At 39.8% G+C, this 20,292-nt stretch overlaps 10 protein-coding genes and 1 pseudogene across 10 annotated transcripts; 5 read left to right on the top strand and 6 right to left on the bottom strand.

Moving 5' to 3' along the window:
- Nucleotides 1-18: 18 nt before the first annotated feature.
- Nucleotides 19-2,905, top strand: LOC100640195 (ran-binding protein 10-like). Its single transcript, XM_019993764.1, has 11 exons — nt 19-219; nt 504-615; nt 679-731; nt 967-1,134; nt 1,196-1,218; nt 1,277-1,384; nt 1,517-1,599; nt 1,651-1,763; nt 1,906-2,130; nt 2,185-2,442; nt 2,654-2,905. Exons 1-11 carry the CDS (start codon nt 42-44, stop codon nt 2,797-2,799), a joined length of 1,467 nt encoding a protein of 488 aa, XP_019849323.1. The 5' UTR covers nt 19-41; the 3' UTR covers nt 2,800-2,905.
- On the bottom strand, nt 2,800-3,409 carry LOC105316900 (gamma-glutamylcyclotransferase pseudogene; annotated as a pseudogene).
- A 9-nt stretch (nt 3,410-3,418) lies between these two features.
- Nucleotides 3,419-4,044, bottom strand: LOC100640069 (gamma-glutamylcyclotransferase-like). Its single transcript, XM_003384592.3, has one exon. The coding sequence runs from the start codon at nt 4,027-4,029 to the stop codon at nt 3,532-3,534; it is 498 nt and encodes a 165-aa protein (XP_003384640.1). The 5' UTR covers nt 4,030-4,044; the 3' UTR covers nt 3,419-3,531.
- Nucleotides 4,045-4,068: 24 nt separating this feature from the next.
- LOC100633378 (uncharacterized) lies at nt 4,069-5,541 on the top strand. The gene is made up of 3 exons (XM_003384539.3): nt 4,069-4,564; nt 4,769-4,909; nt 4,958-5,541. The coding sequence occupies exons 1-3, from the start codon at nt 4,162-4,164 to the stop codon at nt 5,413-5,415; spliced, it is 1,002 nt and encodes a 333-aa protein (XP_003384587.1). The 5' UTR covers nt 4,069-4,161; the 3' UTR covers nt 5,416-5,541.
- A 6-nt stretch (nt 5,542-5,547) lies between these two features.
- LOC100639941 (solute carrier family 52, riboflavin transporter, member 3-like) lies at nt 5,548-7,240 on the bottom strand. The gene is made up of 2 exons (XM_003384591.3): nt 5,876-7,240; nt 5,548-5,804 (listed from the first exon to the last, which is right to left on the bottom strand). The coding sequence occupies exons 1-2, from the start codon at nt 7,190-7,192 to the stop codon at nt 5,610-5,612; spliced, it is 1,512 nt and encodes a 503-aa protein (XP_003384639.1). The 5' UTR covers nt 7,193-7,240; the 3' UTR covers nt 5,548-5,609.
- A 26-nt stretch (nt 7,241-7,266) lies between these two features.
- Nucleotides 7,267-9,211, top strand: LOC100639815 (histone deacetylase 8-like). The gene is made up of 10 exons (XM_003384590.3): nt 7,267-7,393; nt 7,479-7,531; nt 7,582-7,733; nt 7,845-7,986; nt 8,048-8,160; nt 8,211-8,288; nt 8,339-8,447; nt 8,504-8,676; nt 8,728-8,822; nt 8,894-9,211. The coding sequence occupies exons 1-10, from the start codon at nt 7,289-7,291 to the stop codon at nt 9,020-9,022; spliced, it is 1,149 nt and encodes a 382-aa protein (XP_003384638.1). The 5' UTR covers nt 7,267-7,288; the 3' UTR covers nt 9,023-9,211.
- On the bottom strand, nt 8,976-11,035 carry LOC100633249 (IST1 homolog). Its single transcript, XM_003384538.3, has 9 exons — nt 10,819-11,035; nt 10,638-10,714; nt 10,444-10,547; nt 10,309-10,396; nt 10,172-10,255; nt 10,001-10,114; nt 9,636-9,938; nt 9,470-9,524; nt 8,976-9,370 (listed from the first exon to the last, which is right to left on the bottom strand). Exons 1-9 carry the CDS (start codon nt 10,898-10,900, stop codon nt 9,222-9,224), a joined length of 1,056 nt encoding a protein of 351 aa, XP_003384586.1. The 5' UTR covers nt 10,901-11,035; the 3' UTR covers nt 8,976-9,221.
- An 83-nt stretch (nt 11,036-11,118) lies between these two features.
- On the top strand, nt 11,119-13,291 carry LOC109580491 (stress response protein NST1-like; the record flags this gene model as incomplete). The annotated part of the gene is made up of 4 exons (XM_019993732.1): nt 11,119-11,285; nt 11,388-11,521; nt 12,290-12,385; nt 12,428-13,291. Coding segments are annotated over exons 1-4 (1,191 nt in total), but the record flags the coding sequence as incomplete, so codon positions are not given.
- Nucleotides 13,292-13,438: 147 nt separating this feature from the next.
- Nucleotides 13,439-17,479, top strand: LOC100639688 (cTAGE family member 5-like). The gene is made up of 12 exons (XM_019993731.1): nt 13,439-13,464; nt 13,528-14,176; nt 14,239-14,275; nt 14,468-14,556; nt 14,679-14,939; nt 14,994-15,098; nt 15,152-15,460; nt 15,521-15,768; nt 15,898-15,994; nt 16,055-16,205; nt 16,265-17,076; nt 17,132-17,479. The coding sequence occupies exons 1-12, from the start codon at nt 13,439-13,441 to the stop codon at nt 17,177-17,179; spliced, it is 2,832 nt and encodes a 943-aa protein (XP_019849290.1). The 3' UTR covers nt 17,180-17,479.
- A 58-nt stretch (nt 17,480-17,537) lies between these two features.
- Nucleotides 17,538-19,253, bottom strand: LOC100639563 (sphingosine-1-phosphate phosphatase 2-like). Its single transcript, XM_003384588.3, has 3 exons — nt 18,500-19,253; nt 18,279-18,368; nt 17,538-18,203 (listed from the first exon to the last, which is right to left on the bottom strand). The coding sequence occupies exons 1-3, from the start codon at nt 19,235-19,237 to the stop codon at nt 17,664-17,666; spliced, it is 1,368 nt and encodes a 455-aa protein (XP_003384636.2). The 5' UTR covers nt 19,238-19,253; the 3' UTR covers nt 17,538-17,663.
- LOC100639438 (inhibitor of growth protein 3-like) lies at nt 19,181-20,278 on the bottom strand. Its single transcript, XM_003384587.3, has one exon. It carries the CDS (start codon nt 20,195-20,197, stop codon nt 19,253-19,255), a length of 945 nt encoding a protein of 314 aa, XP_003384635.1. The 5' UTR covers nt 20,198-20,278; the 3' UTR covers nt 19,181-19,252.
- Nucleotides 20,279-20,292: the final 14 nt, after the last annotated feature.

Raw genomic sequence — 20,292 nt, 5'->3', positions numbered from 1 at the left:
AATTAGAAACAAGCTGGACGGATAATTAGAAATTTGTCAAAATGGCGTCAGTTGAAGGAGGAGGAGAAATGGAAGTGACTACAAACGAGGCCAAGAGACTCTCCTATCTTTACCCTCAAGTAGACGAGAAGGAGACGTATCTCCCTCGTCAGTGGAGCTCGAAAGATAAGTATTCCTATATCGGCCTTTCACAGAATAACCTCAGAGTTCATTATAAAGGTGCATACACAGATATACACAAACCTCTCAACTTTATGAAACCTAATCATACATCAATATAGCCATTATAGATGCATCTTAACCTTCATCTAATAGTTTGTCTCAACAATAGTTCCTGTATATGTACGTACATGTATACATGTACACGTACATGTACATGTATGTAGCGTGAAGGGAAAGTCTGTTAGTTAAATCAAAATGGGGTTGAGGGGTCATATAATTAGCATCAATATGTACATTAAGCCTTTTCTTCCTCCTTCCCTCTCTTTCCCTTCCTCTTCCAGGCAGTGGTAAGAATCATAAAGACGCTGCGGCAGTCCGATCCAATCATCCCATACCAACTGGCTGTGGTGTGTATTATTATGAAGTGAAAGTCATCAGTAAAGGAAAGGACGGGTAGGGCATTTTATAATCTTTTAATTTTTTCATTATTATTATTATTATTATTATTATTATTAGACACATCGGCATTGGTATGTCAGCATCTGGTGTGAGCTTAAACAAATTACCAGGTATGGAGTAGTAATTATATACACGTACACTATCTGTTGAAATTTTGAGCTGATTCTGATCAAAATAGATTTACATGTAGTACATGTACATTTACATGTACATGTACATGAATTATTTAAAATTTGGCCATTTATTTGTATGACTTGTTCTTATGTTATGCAGAAAATTGTTTTTTTTAAATTCGAAATTTAGTACTTGTACATGTATCATGAACGTACTTGCATTGTACTGTAGGTTGGGAGAAAAGCTCGTATGGTTACCATGCCGATGATGGGTGTGTCTTCAGTTCATCAGGTACGGGTCAGCAGTTTGGCCCCACCTTCACAACTGGCGACGTGGTTGGGTGCGGCTTTAATCTCGTTGATCGATCTATATTCTTTACAAAAAATGGCATCAAATTAGGTAAGTGGAGACAGAGAGAGAGAGAGAATTTTATTCTTCGTATTAATACACGTACATGTAGGTACTGCTGTTTCGGATGTTCCAGTAAGTTGTTTGCCTGTAACCATGGTAACGTGTGATGGGGATGTGGTTTTATTATTAGGCTAATCTTCAGCTTTATCCTACAGTTGGGCTTCAGACCCCTGGAGAGATTGTGGAGGGGAATTTCGGAGAAGATCAATTTGCTTTTAATTTTGAAGCACTGCTAACTGTAAGTACAAGTTTCATTAATAACAATAAGAACAATAACACCTAATTTTTTCTGATGCATGTACATGTACATGTTCTTATGTTGTGTAGAAAGTTTTAACTGATTATGATCAAATTTGGATTTTTATATTAGGAGATGAAGTATAAAACAAGACTCCAAATTCAGGAGCTTCCAGTAGCCGAGGGTGAAGGAGTGTGGCAGGCCAACCTCCACAAGTTAGTCCACTAGCTGATCCACCATACTGGGACTGGGCTCATCTCCTTTAGGCTTGTTCTTGGCTATTTGGTTCATCATGGTTATACATCAACTGCTGTAGCATTAGCTGCCGATACTGGACAGCAACTGGAGGAGAGTCAAGAATCCATGACCAACAGACAAAGTATTTACATGTACATGTAATGGTGATACAGCATGCTTTTTGTACCAAAGGACTTTTTTATTGAATTTTCTTTATTTTTATGGCCTACATGTGTTGTACATGTGCATATGTACAATGTGTATTTACATTGATTTCTTTAAAGAAATACAATCACTGATGATGTGTGGGCGTGTCAGTCAAGCCGTTTCCATGGTGAACAGGCTCCACCCAGGACTATTTGACTCTGACCAGGAGTTATTGTTTCGTGTCTTGTGTCATCAGTTCATAGAAACCATTGCTGGGTATGACACCCTTCCAGGGAGAGGAGCAGAAGAAGGTAGAGAGAATGGTGAAGTTGAAGACGAGAGCATGGAAACAGAGTCAAACGGTATAGCTAACGATTTATGATGCCTCTAATTCTTAATTTCTTGTATAATAATAGATGTGGTTACTCCTATTAATCTTGACAAGGATCCAGGAGCGGTGGAGCAGCTCCTACTGTTTGGTAGAGAGCTGCAAAGCTTGTATAACCAGATAAGCAAGAAGAGCCATCAGTCGGGGAGTCATCAGTTACAGACATTATTACAGGATGTATTCTCATTACTAGCTTATGCTGACCCTCACTCTAGTCCTGTTGCTTATTTATTGGAGCCATCACAAAGAGAGCCAGTTACTGCTGCACTTAATTCAGCCATTCTTAGTAAGAGAGAGGGAGGGAGAGTGGTATGATACTAGTAATGATAGAATAAGGATGCTATGGGCATTATATAACTAATGTACATGTACATGTGCATACTCTACTCTTCTCTCTCTCTTCCTCCATTCTATAGTAATGGCTGAATTATATGCATGTAATTAATGTACATGTATGAACTGTACTCCTCCTCTCTCTCTCTTCCTCTATTCTGTAGAGAATAACAAGCCTCCTTTGGAGTTTGCACTAGGCCAGGCTTCACAATGTCTTAAACTCATGACTGAGAATGGACTGGGAGCAGCCGCTTTTGCCACCATAGAAGAACTATTGAAACCAACCACTCCGCATAATCAAACTGTATAATCGATTCCAAAGCATTCATAATTACACTGGGCATCCCCATCAAATTTTAACAGATAATAATGTATTATTATTATAATTAAGAGATTTTAACAGAATAATTGTTACTTAAGTTCAGAGTACCAGCGTATCCATTGTGTTCTGTTTTGCTCAATTGCTCAATGTAATACTCTGGCAGTTTACATTCTCTTGCCCCCTCCAATATGGTCTGGAGATATTGAGGTGAGGGGGCCCCCAGGGGTACATCCTCTGGCCTTGCATACGTAATACAATCAAATTCCTTGTCCCCATCTGGACTTTTAGCTCTTAACACTAGCTTATTATATACACCCAAGTGGACTCCTTCTTCAGAGTCCATAGAGCTCACGTGATCTGGACTGACCCTCCAGACAGCACCCCACACACTGTCACCTGGGGAACTAATGATGGTTGCTTTTGCTCCTTTCCAAGATTCGGAGTAGCCACAAAAAGACATCTTGTAGCCATCAATTCTAGCTATGCAGATGAACACGGCGGAGGGACAGTTACCAAGAAGCCACTGAGCCTTGAGATTAGAGGCATATGAGAAATGGTACAAGGACTCCTCCATTTTGTATGCTCAATATTTTAACGCCCACGTATCTCTATTTACACAATCCTCATGCAGAAAACAAAAAATAAATAGTTTTTCCATACTCTTGATAATAATACCAAGAGCCCTAATAAATATTGTAGACTAAAAATAATACAAAATGTTCATAGGACATAGTCTTCAGTCAAAACAACATTCCCAGCGTATCCATTGTGTTCGATTTTGTTCAACTCCTCAATGTATTGTTGAGGTAAGCCACACTCGCCAGCTCCCTCCAACACGACCTGTAAGTATTGAGGAGATGGAGCTGCAACTGGAACCTCTTGAGGTCTTGCGTAAGTTATGACATTCTTACTATCCCCTTCATCGCTAATGACAGTAACCGACATTTTGTTATAGATCCCTAAATGAATGCCTTCTTGCATGTCAAGAGATGGGACGTCCTTGGGGTCCAGTTTCCAAACAGCTCCCCAGACTCTGTCACCAGGTGAGGGTCTAATGGTTGCTGTTCCTCCTTTCCAAAACATTGAAGAGCCAGCAAATACAAGCTTATAGTCTTTTAGCTCAGCCTTGCAGAGGAACTGGGCTGAGGGACAATTTATTTGAAGTCTACGACATTTGAGATTAGAACCAAAACCAAAGTACAAGAGGGAGTCTTCCATTTGGGGCGTGGTCAACAAATGGGTGTGTCTGGTCGTTGTTTATATAGCAACGAGCATGGTCACGTGAAAATGCAGTCCAGTTCAGCATAAATCCTCCAAGGAGTTTGGTATTTCAACCACAAGGTTATAACAATGGATCCGGCCATGGTTTCTCATCAAAGGATGTTACTGGTCTTCTTGTATACTTTATGCTGTCTTCCTCAAGGTCTCTTCTCCTCTTGTCCCGATAAGAACTCGTACATTTTCATAAGTGTTGATACTTCGAGTGATAGCCAGCTACTAAAAAAAGGAGGACATTATAAATGTGGTACTGGGACGACACTGACTTGTATTTATAAAAATGATAATGTTGTTAGAGGACAATCAATTGTATGGTGGTTAAAGTCTTCTGGTACTGATCCGTTGGAGGCACATAGTGTTTCAGATGATTTCACCTGTTCTAATATGTATTATACTCCAACCTCCAGTGGAACTTATAAGTGTCAATACTTTGGGGTGCCTGACTCTGCTTTTTCTGTCACCATTACTTTAACAAGTTAGCCAAAACTTAGTAGTATGTATGTATGTACATTACGTTAGCACAGCCTTGCTCCACCCATACTTCTATGTTAGTTCATATAGCTGACTAGTAGTTAACCAGTAGTCATTATTTAATGCCACATTATTTTATAGACTTGTAGTTACATTGTACATGTATGATAATGCAAGCCTTATTATTTGTTAATATTTTATACTTCAGGTTCACTTGGGTCTGGTTATTGTGTTGATCTTAATCCACCTTCATCCACTGTCAGCAGCACTGCTACCAGTGGATCCCACATCACTGTAACAGCAACACCAACGCCAACATCTAGAACGAGAAATACTAATCACTTCAAAGGTAACTATAATAACAATATTTATTTATTTATATAACTATTCCTGCCAGGTCTTAATCCTTTGATCTACACTACAATTGCAGCCATCTTGTTAGTCTCCCTTACGCTTGTCTCCATAGTCACGTGTTGGTTGAGATCCCGCAAGATGTCATCTCAGAGAACATTACTACCACAAGAGTCGCCTCAGGACTATCTTGATTACATACGAGAGGGACAGTTCACTCCACTAACTACCAGCGAATTTATAGCCTCTCTCCACGAGAGACCTCCAACCTACGTTGAGAGTCAAGACATTCAGAGAAGCATGAGTAGCGAGGGCGGTGACAATAATGGACGCCCTTCACCACCACCACGGCCACCACGACCCCCTGTACGTCCTGTTAGACAAGAGACAGCTGAAAATGATGAGACATTAGTGCCTGATGAAAATAATCAGACATTACTGCTTGAAGCTTCTGCTCCTGAAGAGTCAGGAGACAATGAAAATGAAGACACTCCTCTCATATGACAATGCATGCATTGCTAAGGTTTTAATTTTTTAACACTTCAATGATGATTATTGATCTTTTTATTCTTTACTTTTATCACAGTGATGTGTGGCTATTAGCTATTTGTAGTTTATAAGCTATTTCTTGAATGGTTACATGTATGCATGAATATCATTAAAAACTAATCAAAAGGAAATAAGGAAAGGAAATGGTGTCACTGCTGAATAAATATTGATGTATAGTACACAAGGCAAAAGAATAGAATGGCACCAAGTAAGGAGCCAATCTGATTACATATCCCATTTAGAAACAAAGCAATGTCACTGCTGGTTCTGTCGGAGTGAAGTATAACTGATACAGTAACTTTAGTATAGGATGATAACCCACTGAGTATAACGTTAACAATAATCTAAAAAAAAACAACAAAAAATAGTTATTGTTATGAGTATGGCAAGTATGCATTCCTTCACATTAACTTACAATAATAACACTGCCGGTAGTTCCTGCAACTACACTATCACTCCTCAACATTGAGTTGACCATTATGTAAAGTGACAGTATAGCAACAGCCGAAGTAAAGACGACTACAACCATTCTCGATCTACATGATACTAAACTATATACGAATGACCCAATAGGGCTTGCCAGTAGGCCAAGTATAAGAGCTAAATGTAGTACTGAGTTCCCATAATGACCAAAAGCATAGGCTGATATTGAATTAAGCGAGCCATTGGTGATGAAACCAAGGAGTATCGTACATATTAACGGAGTTCTTTGCTTCCAACTTATAAGTATAAGCTGACTAAGGAATGAGCGTGATTCGTGGCATTTCGGTTTCTCAATTTTAAAACGCTTAACTCTCCTTTCTTCTCTTTGGTCATCTTGTCCATTATCATCTCTTTCCTTGGGTTCTTTCTCCTCCTCATTAATCTCCTCCTCTTCCTCCTTCTCTTTAATCAAGCAGTCTTCGTCGGAGGAACAATTGATCATCAAACGATCACTTTTATTATCATCATCATCTTCGTCATCGCTGGTTGTAGTGCTGCTGATTGCATTAATGTCAAGAGTCCGTTTCTTTTTCCTCTTCACTACTAGCAGGCCAGTGAATGATAGGCCACACAATAACACAATGAAGGCCAATAACAGGAAGTACACCTGCGGACTGTATCTTATACCTAATATATTAATACCGGGGTAGTTCTCATGTCCTGGTTTACAATGAACAGAGTTGTTCACTGATCCTTGTACCAGCGCTAATGCACTGGGTATAACTCCACTCAGTCCTTCTCCGATATACAGCGAGCTTAAATAAATGGCTGGGAAATGCTTCATGAAAGGGATGAAGATAACAGAAGACGTACAATCGACCAGGGCCAGAAAGAACGCCAGTATAATGAGTACAACGCTGTAGTTCTCTCCTCCTATATAAGCTGTCTTTGACCAAAAGAATGACATTAGAACTGTAGAGACTAACCCAATACCAATGATTGTATAAACCCCAACAATCTCCAAGTATATGACCTTGTAACGACACGATGACCATATTACTTTAGCTATAGTATAAACCAGTGGTCCTACATTAGCCAATTGTATCGTTACGCTCAATACAGCAGCTAGCTGGTAGCACTCTGGCTGCGTTACAAGGAGGATAGGTAACTCCGCCCATATACCATTAATAGCGACCCAGGACCCCATACCAAAGAAACATACCAGGAGCCATGTTAATAATGAAACTGATCTACAAGTCTTAAGGTTAGATGAGCACTCAGACAGCAATTTCTTGAAGATTTTCTTCATCCTGCTCGCTGCTGCGACATAAATAAACTAATATACGGGGATGTGAGGGTATACGGAGGAGAGTCTCCTTAGTATACTAGAATCACGTGGAACACAATGGCAGTGGCAGTGGCAGCAGGAGAAAATTCCTCAAGAGTTGCTATGGCTCATTCTGATAAATTGATGGAAGCAGTTGGAAAGCATCCTAAATTTAAAGAGAGAGTGTGTAACGTTTTTATCAAATATTAGATGAAATACTCAGTCTGCATCAACCATTGCTTTTAGTTTTTTTTACCGCATAATTTAGGCTAATCAAGTCTACTCTCTCATTGAAGCATACAATCTACACTCTCAATTAATGTATGTATCCTACAGACTCAGGGCATATGTGTATGTGTACTCTTGTATAGGTTAGTATCCCCTCCATTGGCAACTGAGGGAGGGTTGAAATTATTTCATTCTGCTGATTATATTGATTATATAAAATCCACTCAAGCATTGTCTGAAAATGATGATGATTATGATGATGAAGAAGACTCACCTGTATTGAGATATGGATTGTGTACGTTGACTCACAATAAAGATAATTAAATTGACTATTTAAGTTTGCTAAAGTTAATTGCTCAATACACTAATTTTATAATAATTATTTCCACTTGTGTTCTCTTCCCAGATTATGATTGTCCGATATTTGATGGTCTCTATACTTATGTATCCAGTGTAGCAGGTGCTACTATTGCCATGACTTCATTGCTAATGACAGGTCATTGTGATGTGGCCATCAATTGGCATGGGGGATTACATCATGGAAAGAAGTAGCTCCAAATAGTCCAATCTCTAACTTGTAATTAAAATATTATGTCGCTTCCCTTTTAGGGATGAGGCGTCTGGGTACTGCTATATTAATGATATTGTCATTGGTATATTGTGTCTAATGAAACGTTATCAGAAAGTACTTTATATTGACCTTGATATTCATCACGGTGATGGTGTGTGCTATGTTTATAATCATTCTGTTGAGCTTACTCCTTCTCTGTAGGTGTACAAGATGCTTTTTATTATTCTTCCAAAGTTTTTACTGTCTCATTCCACAAACATGCTGTTGGATTTTTTCCTGGTAATTTGGTTCCAATTTACTAAAAACGGGAATGAGTTTTTTTGTTGCAGGCACAGGCTCTGTGTCTGAAATAGGAAACGGAAGTGGTCTTTACTACAATGTCAATGTTCCGCTGTGGGATGGCATTAGCGATGAGCAATATTTGTATATTTTTAAAAGGTACATTTGGCATGTATCTCATACAATATTATTATTTTGATTATTTATTTATACAGCATAATGTCAATGGTACACGATAGCTTCACCCCACAAGTAGTTGTAGTCCAATGTGGTGCTGACTGTCTTGCTGGCGATCCCCTCGGCAGTTTTAACCTCTCCATAAGAGGAATGGGAGCTTGCATAGAGTTTGTAATGAAGTGGGGACTACCAGTCTTATTATTAGGAGGAGGTGACTGATTGATTGAAAGAAGATGTTTATTTCACATAATTATGTTTGCAGGTGGCTATGATTTTTCTAACACGGCAAGATGCTGGGCGTATTTGACAAGTCTCGTCTTAAAGCAAGAAATACCCACAGATATACCAGAACATGATGTAATGCCTTTTCTCTTTTTAGGCAAAAAATTAGTTTTTTCTCTCCCTATCTCTCTTTCTCTCTATTGTAGTACTTTGCATCATACAAACCGGATTATCAGCTTGATAATGAATTACTAGTAAACACTAAGAGTCAAGCAAGCCCTGAAGATATTGAGGAACTCATTAAAGTTTTATCCAAAAACATACTCCGACAATAACAAAAACTAATTCAACTGAAGATTAAAAAAGAACATTTTAATATACACATGTACATAATTGTATTTAGTCATTAAAATTAATCAATAATTAACTGCAACAATCAGCTACGTACAATATGATAATAATAATAATAATTTTGTTTATTTAATTATAAAGAAAATGTTCAGACTTAGATAGGTAATATTGATGAGCTGGTTCTTATTTGCGTCTCTTTAGTTCTTCAAAGCGACGAGTAAGATCATCAAAGTCAACGTCGCCTCCTCCCTCTGAGCCTGTCGTTGATGAAAAACCTTCAGTGGGTACAGGGGGAAGATCCAACCCTCCATTAGGAGGAGGCAGAGGACCGCCTACAATAATAATAATAATAATAATAATAATAATAATAATAATAATAATAATGATAATGAATAATAAAGATTACAGCGAAGAAAGATTTAAGTTTGTACCTGTTGGTGGTAGAGCTGGAGGCTGTTGTCCTGGCAACTGAGTCCCAGCTACAGGCTAAAGAAGAAACAAAATGATACATTGTACGTGTTAATTAAAACACTCTAATTACTGATTACTAATACCAAGAGTACATAATTACTAATACTGACGACACAGGTTACTTACGTAAGGTAAAGCAGTCTCTGTGTATGGAGGTGCTGGCTGACTATAGCCACCAGGAGGGATACCAGGACCAGGAGGAAACCCTTTCTGAGGTAGGGGCCCAGCCTGAGGTGGGAAAGGCGTGGCTTGAGGTGGAAAGGGTGTGGCTTGAGGTGGAAAGGCGGAGCCAGGATGAATCATGGGTTGAGGGGCAGTTGGATCACGAGTATAAAGAGACTCACCTCCTCCTCCTCCTCCATAACCATCATCATCTCCACCGGGCATGTATGGCTTCTCGTCTGGGTCAGCAGAAAACTCGGCAGGATCCTACAGGTTATTGAAATAACGTACATGTAAAAAAATAGTAATAATAATAATAAGAACATTACTATGAAAGCAGTAGGGTCAGGTTGGTATTCAACTTTATAGTTCTTGGCAATTTCCACCATGTAATTCTCAACGAGAGCTTTTGACGGAGCTTCAACACCAAGTCGGTGGACAACCTTAAAAAGTAACATGAACAGCGAGTGAATACATGTATCTACATAGGTACGACTGACCTTTTTATTGACGACTTGGGCTGCATTGGATCTTGCTTGTGTAGCAAACTCCTTACCAAACTTGATCTCTAGCTGATGCTCAACCTATCATCATATTATTAATAATAATGAATACGTCCAAAATAGCGTTAACTTACGACGCCTAATTCTTGAACATCAGCACAGAGTCTTGGTGAGACCCAAATTAGAGTCTGAACAGCTTCAATGAGCGACTCTTCACAATATCTATAACAACACCAAATGCACTACAGTTTTCACTAAGACATGATTACTTCATAGTGATGAGCATTCCCATTCTGGCAAGTAGCAGATCACAATATAGTTCAATGATCTCAAATGCTTCAACAAGATAATCTTCTCTTATTATATGCTCAACCTGTTACAAGGGAATATTCAAGTAAAGGGAATATTAAAGCAATGTTGATGGAGGAGAGAAAGGAAGAGGAAATAGGATATGTTAACTAACTCTGATCTTTGCTCTCTCTAATCGTCCGCCTTTAATGTAATCTGCAATCTCTTTACGGGCCTTGAGTGCCTGTTCAGCTATGGGAATAATACGACACTTACAAACACTTAATATGAATAGGTCCATTTGGCAAGCAGTTGTTTATTGACACTAGTCTCATTCTTTTTCTTTCTTTTCTCACTTTTCTTTTTCTCTAGTAGCTTCAGTCTGTTGATACATAGTCTTAGGTTAGCTTTCAGCTTTTGCTCTTTAAAAGCCGGCATTGTGGAACAGACCTGTCTGCCTTAGTCTCGATTAGAAGTAATGTGAGGGAGAGGATGAGTCAGTAAATGTTATAAGGTGAAGTGTACAGTCTCGTGAAGATCACAGGATCATCAGCAATTGGATCAATATCAATATGATGTCATTACCACGCCCATATTGACCACGCCCTGTAACTACGAGGCGGGGTTGCTAGGCGGAGCGAACTCTTTCTGGGCCACACCCTTGAAACGTGTACAAAAGAGATAGGTGGTTTTCCTGTCTTTGCTCTTTATCTCGCTCTTTATGTAATGGCGCCTTCTTTGTCCCTTTATGTAGGAGCCTTTCTGCTTCTAGTCTCACTCTCTGATGCTAGATACAAACTCTGCTGCGATGAAAATTGCAAAAGTGAGATGGAGCAAGTGTGACGTCAATGATCCCTTTGTACCAATTATACATAATCATCTCGTATCATCTGTAATGTTTGCATTATTTTTATTTTATTATTAGCTCCGATATCTTTGGGTCGTACTCGTAACAGAAAGGTTGATCGTGAAGAAGGTTACTTGACATATCCTGCCAATGCAAAGCTGACAATTTGGGCTAAGCACCACAACGGGATTGAAGATATATGGGAAGCTGAGGTAAGAGGGACGGAAAGAAAGGGGAAAGATGTCGGGTTTTAATTTTTTTGCAATGCTAAGGCAAATGAATTTACCTCTTAAAAAGAAACTAATTAACCATGGTATTTTGTCATAATAGCTTTTGCAAATTTTCGGGTCAAAGTCCCTGTACTATAATACAGGATTGTGGTCAAATTTTTGTCAAAAATGAAAAGTTGAGAATCCTTCATTTTTATGATTTTTCTGATGCACATACTTGTTCTTATGTTGTGTAGAAAGTTTGAGCTGATTCCGATCAAAATTGAATTTTTTATGAATTATTAAAGTTGCTCCAAAATTGAGCTGAAGTCCCTGTACTATAGTACAGGGATTTTTGCCAAATTTTTTCAAAAATGAAAAGTTGAGAATTCTCCATTTTCATGATTTTCTCTGATATGTATACATGTTCTTATGTTGTTTAGAAAGTTTGAGCTGATTCTGATCAAAATTGAATTTTTTATGAATTATTAAAGTTGCTCCAAAATTGAGCTAAAGTCCCTGTACTATAGTACAGGGATTATCGCCAAATTTTTCCAAAAATGAAAAGTTGAGAATTCTTCATTTTTATGATTTTTCCTGATGCATATACATGTTCTTATGTTGTTTTGAAAAATTTTGAGCTGATTCAGATCAACCTTGCATTGTTTACGAATTTTTAAAGTTGCTCAAATTTTGGTCAAATAAAATGCTGTACAGTATTTCCATCAACAATAATTTTACATTGCTAGTACATTTTTTTTCATAATTTAGATGTATGGCAGGCGTGGTCTAGTTAACAGAGAAGATGTGATGGAGTCAATAGTCCATTGCCATGTCCCAAAGCACTGGGTACCTTTGAAAGAAGAGGTATGTATACTCGTGTGAATCAGTTCTAATTAATGCCCACAGGTAAAAGACAATGTTGAAGTCACACCCTCCAACGATCAGCCCAAAGAAGGAGAGAATATTGAGTCCGCCGGTACTGATGATAATAAGAGTATTGATAATAATGAAGGAGGAACAGAGGCAGCTGAAGGGAATGGAAATGATGATAATTCTGAAACTGAGGTTGAGGATGATCCTGATTATGAATCACATGATAATCACATGACCAATAATGACAACGAGGATGATGAGGACGATGATGATATGGAATATTTTGGAGAGGAAGGTGGAGAGAAGAATCCTTCAATGACTGCCGGGGAATATAATGAAAAGGAGAATAATGGTCTTGTGAATGGAGAGTCTGAAACTGAGGGATCTGTACTGGAAGAAAAGGAGAGAGAGGAGAAAGATAGGTCAGGAAATATAGAAGTGAAAGATGAGGAGAAAAAGGAAGAGGGAGAGAGTAACACAGACCCGCATATAAATGCCACTGATCCTACCATGATTGATCAATCAGTGAAAGAGCTTGATCTTACCACTTATAGTCATATCCAGTCGTCTCTTGATGTCACTCACATGTCATCCGAAATGCAACACAAAACTGTTCTACCTACCTTTTCTGAGACTCCCCTGCCAACTTTCACAGAAGCACCCATTGCTACTGATAGCGAGGAAAATAAGGGAAGGGAGGAGGCAGAAATGAAGAAAGAGGAGGAGGAGGGTAGCAGGGAAACAGGAGAAGATGAAATGAGGAGAAAAATGGAAGAGGAGGTAGAAGCTTTGAAAAGAGAAGAGGACGAGAGAATTAGGAGAGAAGAAGAAGAAAGGGCAAAGAAGGAAGAGGAAGAGAAGAAACAGGAAGAAGAGATGAGAAAGATAGAGGAAGAGGAGGAGAGAAAGAAACTAGAAGAGGAGGAAAGAAAGAAGCAAGAGGAGGAGGAGAGAAAGAAACAAGAGGAGGAGGAGAGAAAGAAGCAAGAGGAGGAGGAGAGAAAGAAACAAGAGGAGGAGGAGAGAATGAGGAGAGAAGAAGAGATGAGAAAGAAACAAGAGGTGGAGAAGCAGAAACATGAAGAAGAGATGAGAAAGATAGAGGAGGAGGAGGAGAGAAAGAAACAAGAAGAGGAGGAGAGAATAAGAAGGAAAGAAGAAGATGAGAAGGAGAAAGAGGAACAGACAAAAGAAAGAGAAGAAGCAGAAGAATACAATCATAATGAGGCTCTTACTGAACAGCATGGCACCATTCTACCATCAAGAAGTATGACAAAGGCACACTCCTCATCAATAGTTGAGGAAAAACAACAACTGAATGAACATTATTCACCCCCACCATCTTCTAATACTGAGGAACCTAAGGAAGAGCCTTCAACTTATTCATATAGTGAACAAACAATAGTTAAAGTACCTTCCCCTTCTACAGAACTGCCTACAATAGAAGAACACAACACAATAGAAGAGCATCCCTCTCCTATTGAAGAGCCTATTCCTCCTGTAGAAGAGCCTGGTCCTTCAGAACTACACGTACCTCCTCCTACCCCAGCCATCCCTCCTCCTTTACAACACTTCAAAGATGAACACAATGTTAATGAAGAAGCTCATTGCTCCCAAAGGAACCCACAGATGCTGGATCGACTGGTTGATGTGATGCTCCCTGGGGCTCTGGGTGCTTGGCTTGTGTCTCATGATGTAGATGTTGGATTGATGGGCGTGTCAGTGTCTATGATTGCCGTACTCATCTCTCTTTACTATAGCTGCTGTAGTGCTAGAAAGAAAGTGAGGCTTATCTCTTTCTCTCATTCGGTGTCATATTATGCTTCTTTCTCTTATCTCGCTAGGCAAGCAAAGCAAGCAAAATGTTAAAGTCAGCACAAGGTACGATACTACATGTACATGTGTTTAGCAAATGTTATGTTGCATGTTTCTTTTTATGTCATCCAAAAATAGTGTTAATTTTGCATCTTAATTTTATGGTAGCAAGTTTTGACACTTCACCTCATACTTTTCCTGTGTGTTGTTTTGCTAATATTAATCTCTCTCTCTCTCTCTTTCTCTCTTTCTCTATAGATCACAAGCTCAATATGGAGGCTCATATTAAGACATTGAATGAGGAGAAGGCTCAACTTGAGTCTGAGCTACAGGGAATTCGGCATAAGGTGATAATGACTCAGTTCTAATACATAATCAATGCTGCTATCCCATGTACATGTAGAAAGTTTAAGCCCAATTATAGTAGTCTAGTAGCTGGGGTTTAACTATTCCTATAATTATTATATAGTTACATGCTCAACAAGAAGATCTTGAAAATGAAAAGCAAGGAACATGGGATCTTGAAAACATAAGGAAGAACTTGGAGATGGAGAAGAGTCTCCTTGAGGAATCTTATAAAGCTCTTCAGACTGAGCACCACCAGAACCTCAGTAACCTGACATCACTCCAGGCAGAGCTCCATCAACAATCAGAGCAGCTGAGAGCATTAATGGATGAAAAAAATAAACTGATTCAACAATTGACAGCCACTAATAATCAACTCAGTGATGTGAGCCTGTATTTATTTAATATTATAATAATGATATCTCTATCTCTCTTTCAGGCTGTACAGAGGAGCCAGGAGTCTGAGGCAGCTAAAGTACAGCTGGAACAAGATATCTATGATACGCGCCAGGAGCTGAAGCAGCTTCATCAAGAACATGATAAAGTACTACCTCACATAGTTTTACTGTTCTCATGCTTAACAATATCTCTCGTTAGGTTAGTGAAGAGTATCAGACGATGACTAAAGACTACAACAAGGCAAGTACTGAACTGACTGAGGTCAGTGAAGAGCTTGAGCTAGCAAGGGAGTCTTTAAGGGAGAAGGAGACAGAAATAGGGACACTGCGAGAGTGTGTCCAGCAACTTTCAGGAGACGCCAGTGGAGAGGATGAGAAAAGTGCTCAGCTCGAGCGAGTTCAGGCTCTTCTTGATACAACGAGAGCACAGACTGAACTGAAATCAGTTACGGATGAGAGAGATCAACTTAAAGATGAGATAGCGTCTCAGGCTTCTCTAATAGATCAGGTATGGTAGCAGAATTATTAAATATTTTTAATTATGTATGATTTAATTTATTTTTAATAGGTTCAGTCCGAGAACCAGTCCCTTAAGAATGAAATAGCTGATTTGCAGTCTTCAAAGGAGAGGATTTTTGAGCAGTACCAGGAAACTCAGTTGAAACTGAAGGCTATTACTGAGTATTTTGAGCAGAAAGAGACCCAGCTCCATCGGAAGATAGGAGAGGAAGAGCTAGTGAGACAGAGAGTCGAGTCGAGAGAAGCCTACGCTAAAGAGAGAGCTGATCTGGCAGAACAAGAAAGAGAGAAAGAAAAGTTAGTGTACAACAAGTTACGATTATCAATTGTCTCACAATGCAACTCATTGCAGTGAGCTGTTCAGTGTGGCTATTGAGAGTATTTCTTTTTTGTTTTTACCTTGTAAATACTAATTTTATTTTTTAGGGAAGAATTAAAGGAGTTGAGACAACAGATGGGAGATATTGAGAAGAGTTTAATGCAGCAAGTTATAACTAATGAGAAGAGAGCAGAGGAAGCATTGGTAAGTATTGTATTGTATTTGCACCTAGTAATGATAATTATTATTATTGATTCTTTATAGTCTCAGTTACGTAGAACAGAACAAGATTTAAGAATAGCCAATAAAGAGATCACTTCTCTCAAAAAGATACTGGCAGATCATGACGCTAGCATGAGACGCTCTCCACCTGTTTATGGCAGACCATACCCACCACCACCAGACCTAAGACGATGTAAGCTAACAATAAATGCATGGTAAATTAATAATTATTAATTTTAATTCATTTATTAGCTCCTCATGGTGGTGGTCAGCCTCCAATGATGCCTCTTAACGGACCTCCAGGACCCCCTCCTCTTGGCGGCCCCCCAGTACCCCCCGGCGGTCCCCCTAGACCCCCTGGACCTCCCGGTGGACCCCCTGGTTCTCTTGGTCCCCCTGGACCTCCTCTCCGCCGTCCATCCCCTGGTCCTCCACCAGGGCCTCCCCCTTACGGCCCTAGGGGACCACCTCCTCCTCGTATGTATTCAGAGGCTCATCCTGTTCGTCCTCGTACATCATCACCTCTTGAGGGAGACGGAGAGGAGGGATCATCAAGGCCTCCTCCTCCAGGTATGGAGTCAAGGGATTCTTATCCTCCTCACGTCAGGGGACCACCCCCTCCTCCTAGAGGCGACTATCCTCCTCCTAATCGCATGTACGGTGGTCCAATGGGTCGACCTCCTTCTCCTTCTCGTCCTCTTAGATCAGGAGATGACTCTTTTGATAGACGGGATCATCATTTGGATCGTCCTCCGATCCCAGGCAATCCCGATTATCCTCCTCCTCGAGGCTACCTCCCTCCTCCCCATCGTAAATATCCCCCACCCCCTGATAGGCGCCGCCCTCCCTCTGAGCCTCATTTTCCTGAATTAGCCGCACGTAATCCCGAGAGAAACCGTCCACCTTCTAATCCTCCACTTTTGGTGAGTGGGGACTATCCGATTGGCCCACCCCCTTCATCTTCATTCCGTGCCTCGTCTCATTATCCTAAACCACACCCACAAGTACCCACCTCTCATAGTCTCCCTGCAAAACTGTCTCAGGGCAGCAAACAGGCTGATCAGGTTTGTTGACAAAATAATTAATGATTCTTTTAATTTAATTTTTGCGATTATTTAGGAACAGCTCAATGCTTCATCATCTGCTGGGGGTCATTCACAGGTTTAGATTTAAATTATCATCAATTATTATTATTATTATTATTATTATTATTATTATTATTATTATTATTATTATTATTATTATTATTATTATTATTATTATTAGACTCTGGTTATTTTTAAATTATATTTTGCTCGTACGTTTTAACACACGAGCACATTATTTCTCTTATTAATGCCCGTCTGTCATCAATACAGATGCAGCAGGCTTATAAGAACTCTCTAGGCTCTCATTATGTTTGGGACTCTCCAATAAATTTATTGTTTTGAATGAATCAATAATTATTATTGAATTGATTTACAAAAATAAGTGTGTATGTATTTCAAATGCAGCGCAAAATACACTGCGAAATTATACAACGACCTGATGAGGAAAAAATAGCATCCATTCAATAAATTAATAATAATAATAATAATAATATCAGTGACAATGAATAAAAAGTTGATGATTCGTGTGAACCAAAAGTCCAACAGCAAGTACCAGTCAATGACTAGTACCTGCTGATGTCGCATATTTCAAACATTCTAGGACCAATGTATATCGCACTGAGAGCCATAGACATGTATGTGATTATCTTATATGGTAAGACAACAAGAGGTCTCTTATCAACCTCTACCACACCGTGCGAAGGCATGATGGCGGGCAGGAAACGAAAGCAGAGGAGTTTCATTATGAATCGAGTTGGGAAAACCAGCAGGACACCGACGATGAATCTCAATAGTCCAAACCCTAGCGACTGGTAGGTTGGCAGTGCTACAGGGAATGGGCCAGGTTGTAGGTCATCAGGGAATGGGCCATTGAAGTGTATAGCAAGTAGTGCGCCTAGTAATGTTCCCAGTATAGCAGCTGTGTCTCCACGATCACTCGTCCATGCAACTTCAACCGGATACATGTAGAGAAGCAATAGGATTATGAGTGGGGCAACGACTGGAAAGAACTTGAAGTTAAATATAAAATGATCCATGTGGTCAATGAGAGGCAGTAAGATGAGCAACATTATTAATGATACAATGACACCACCTATCATATCCTAAATAATAATAATAATAATAATAATAATAATAATAATAAAGATTGTACATGCTGGACAAAATAATGTGATTACCAGATACGAGTGAAGCCCAAGATATATTCTACTGAAGCTGACAGATGTACACCAGAGAATAGAAATGAAAATCATTGTGAAGAATAAAGACTACAAATGATAATAACAATAATAATAATAATAATAAATAATAATAATAATAATAATAATAATTCATTGGCTCATTAGCTCAAGGTGAAAACAAGAGTGTGAACATAATGCTACAAGATAATAATCGTTACCTCATATCTTGAATGAATGATGTAAAGGAGGTACAAAGGTATGGTCGTTGAGACAGTGGCATGAGTCGAAGGGAAGCCATACTCATACTCCAACTTCAACTTCATCTCCAGTCTAACAGCAGGTGGAGCCGATGGACGTGGCCACTTGAAAACGTTCTTCAAAGCCTGCCCAATGTACATGCTCAGCGCCCATAGTAACACGGCATGGCGGAACACGGTAGTGTCGATATTCCAATGTAGCGTCCCCAGGAAGATGATGTAGAATGGTTCATAGCCTAGCTCTGTGGCCAGTTTGAAGTATGCATCTACCAGAGGGTACGTCTCAACAATGATATCGGGATAATCAATGGGAGGAGGGCTAGCAATCTCTCCAGGAGAAATGGTCTCTATCATTATCCCTGGCTGCTTCCTCCTTGCCTTCTTCCTCCTCACTGGCCGTGTGACTGAAAGCTTGGCAATGGCGCCGTTCACTAATGAAGTAGTGGACGGTTTTACTTGGATGTTCCTGCTCTCCTCTTCCTCCCCAGTCTTCACTTCAGAGAGGACTCTCACTCCACACTTCTCCTGTGTTCTACGGACGACATTAGCATCACGTAGATAAGCCAACCAACCCTCAAATTTAGACTTCTCTGCTGCCATTTTATTGCAAAACACGCCCATTCGCCCAAAAATAATTAATAATTGTCTATTAAATGAAAAAATGAGCACAATAATAATATTAACAACAATCAAGGACATGACTCTTTTATTGGTTCATTTTCTGCTCTTTCTCCTTGTCTGAGCCACACACTGAGGACAGAACCACTTTCCTTTCGGCGCCTCAGCAATACCCACACACCCATAATGAAACCACTCTATGGAACAAGTCGGATTATCACAGCAAATCATCTCGCCATACGAGACCTGATTACAGAGACAGTATCGTGGTTCGTTAGGGTCCACGTAATTCACGTACTCATCTTGTACTGGTGGGTCAACCAACAGGCTGGCTGCAGTGTTTAGTTTGCGTCTGTTAGCTCTCGTGTCTCCAAGAAAAGTGAGAGAAGGTTTCCCACCAGTTCCAGCGTAAAGATCGCTCGTTGGAGTATCTGTTAAAGGATCGTCGCCAAAATCAAAAAGGTCGTGATCGTGCTCGGTCGAAAACGCCAGAGATATAGTCGGTTTCCTTTCTCGTCTGGAATACTGTGGAATGCGTGTTTGGATTGGAGACGAGCGCGTTGAAGGAGTTGGACTAAGATCATCGGGATCAAGCAAGTCGTCATGGTGAGTATGACGCCTTTTATGGCCAATTGAAGGTCGTTCGGGCGAAGGAGGTTGGTCTAATTGGTACGAGCGCTGCTCTAATATCTCAGTGATTCCGGCGGTATCTGCTTCAAGCTCTAGCGTAAAGAGGTTAAGGTCATGATCAAGTCGTTTCATGTACCGCCCCATTAGTTCGTACATCTCGTTAGCAACTTTGACCTTTTCTTCGCTGAGGGAAAGAGCCCGTTGATACTCCTCCTGGAGGTTGTTGAACTGCTGCTCTCTCCATTCTTGCTTGTTTTTCCTCGAGAGGGTAAAGAATGTCCTCGACCTGTCGTCAAGACTCTGTAATTGGCTTTGTACTCTCTCGTCCTTTGCTTTTATGTCCTGAAGTCGTGTCTTTAGCTCCTCGGGAAGGAACTCAATTACTTCCAAATAGTCCTCGAGATAATGCATAGTTAAAGAAAGAGAATAGAAGAAACATGTAACAGGACCCTTTATTCCGCCATTTTAAAAGAGGCGGGACCATTTCTGACATATCCCGCCTTTAG

The sequence above is a fragment of the Amphimedon queenslandica genome, unplaced genomic scaffold (genome assembly GCF_000090795.2).
Source record: "Amphimedon queenslandica unplaced genomic scaffold, v1.1 AMPQUscaffold_13489, whole genome shotgun sequence".
NCBI classification, from domain to species: Eukaryota; Metazoa; Porifera; class Demospongiae; order Haplosclerida; family Niphatidae; genus Amphimedon; species Amphimedon queenslandica.
This window is presented reverse-complemented; position numbering and strand designations above follow the sequence as displayed.

Excerpts from the sequence above, each read along its gene's own strand:
- LOC100639941 (XM_003384591.3), bottom strand. The coding sequence starts at position 7,192 with ATGAAGAAAATCTTCAAGAAATTGCTGTCTGAGTGCTCATCTAACCTT. Across the intron at positions 5,805-5,875 it reads CTACCGGCAGTGTTATTATT|ATTATTGTTAACGTTATACT; the intron begins GTAAGTTAATGT and ends GTTTTTTTTTAG.
- LOC100640195 (XM_019993764.1), top strand. The coding sequence starts at position 42 with ATGGCGTCAGTTGAAGGAGGAGGAGAAATGGAAGTGACTACAAACGAG. Across the intron at positions 1,135-1,195 it reads AAAAAATGGCATCAAATTAG|GTACTGCTGTTTCGGATGTT; the intron begins GTAAGTGGAGAC and ends ACGTACATGTAG. Across the intron at positions 1,219-1,276 it reads CTGCTGTTTCGGATGTTCCA|GCTAATCTTCAGCTTTATCC; the intron begins GTAAGTTGTTTG and ends TTTTATTATTAG.
- LOC100640069 (XM_003384592.3), bottom strand. The coding sequence starts at position 4,029 with ATGGAAGACTCCCTCTTGTACTTTGGTTTTGGTTCTAATCTCAAATGT.
- LOC100639688 (XM_019993731.1), top strand. The coding sequence starts at position 13,439 with ATGAGAAAGAAACAAGAGGTGGAGAA. Across the intron at positions 14,177-14,238 it reads GCTGTAGTGCTAGAAAGAAA|GCAAGCAAAGCAAGCAAAAT; the intron begins GTGAGGCTTATC and ends TTATCTCGCTAG. Across the intron at positions 16,206-16,264 it reads ACCACCAGACCTAAGACGAT|CTCCTCATGGTGGTGGTCAG; the intron begins GTAAGCTAACAA and ends TTCATTTATTAG.
- LOC100639438 (XM_003384587.3), bottom strand. The coding sequence starts at position 20,197 with ATGCATTATCTCGAGGACTATTTGGAAGTAATTGAGTTCCTTCCCGAG.
- LOC100639815 (XM_003384590.3), top strand. The coding sequence starts at position 7,289 with ATGGCAGTGGCAGTGGCAGCAGGAGAAAATTCCTCAAGAGTTGCTATG. Across the intron at positions 8,161-8,210 it reads TGATATTCATCACGGTGATG|GTGTACAAGATGCTTTTTAT; the intron begins GTGTGTGCTATG and ends CCTTCTCTGTAG. Across the intron at positions 8,289-8,338 it reads TGCTGTTGGATTTTTTCCTG|GCACAGGCTCTGTGTCTGAA; the intron begins GTAATTTGGTTC and ends TTTTTGTTGCAG.
- LOC100639563 (XM_003384588.3), bottom strand. The coding sequence starts at position 19,237 with ATGTCCTTGATTGTTGTTAATATTATTATTGTGCTCATTTTTTCATTT. Across the intron at positions 18,369-18,499 it reads TCATTCATTCAAGATATGAG|TCTTTATTCTTCACAATGAT; the intron begins GTAACGATTATT and ends TATCATTTGTAG. Across the intron at positions 18,204-18,278 it reads TTGGGCTTCACTCGTATCTG|GATATGATAGGTGGTGTCAT; the intron begins GTAATCACATTA and ends ATTATTATTTAG.
- LOC100633378 (XM_003384539.3), top strand. The coding sequence starts at position 4,162 with ATGGATCCGGCCATGGTTTCTCATCAAAGGATGTTACTGGTCTTCTTG. Across the intron at positions 4,565-4,768 it reads TGTCACCATTACTTTAACAA|GTTCACTTGGGTCTGGTTAT; the intron begins GTTAGCCAAAAC and ends TTTATACTTCAG. Across the intron at positions 4,910-4,957 it reads AAATACTAATCACTTCAAAG|GTCTTAATCCTTTGATCTAC; the intron begins GTAACTATAATA and ends TATTCCTGCCAG.
- LOC100633249 (XM_003384538.3), bottom strand. The coding sequence starts at position 10,900 with ATGCCGGCTTTTAAAGAGCAAAAGCTGAAAGCTAACCTAAGACTATGT. Across the intron at positions 10,715-10,818 it reads GCTACTAGAGAAAAAGAAAA|CTGAACAGGCACTCAAGGCC; the intron begins GTGAGAAAAGAA and ends TTATTCCCATAG. Across the intron at positions 9,371-9,469 it reads TCCAGCTCTACCACCAACAG|GCGGTCCTCTGCCTCCTCCT; the intron begins GTACAAACTTAA and ends TTATTATTGTAG.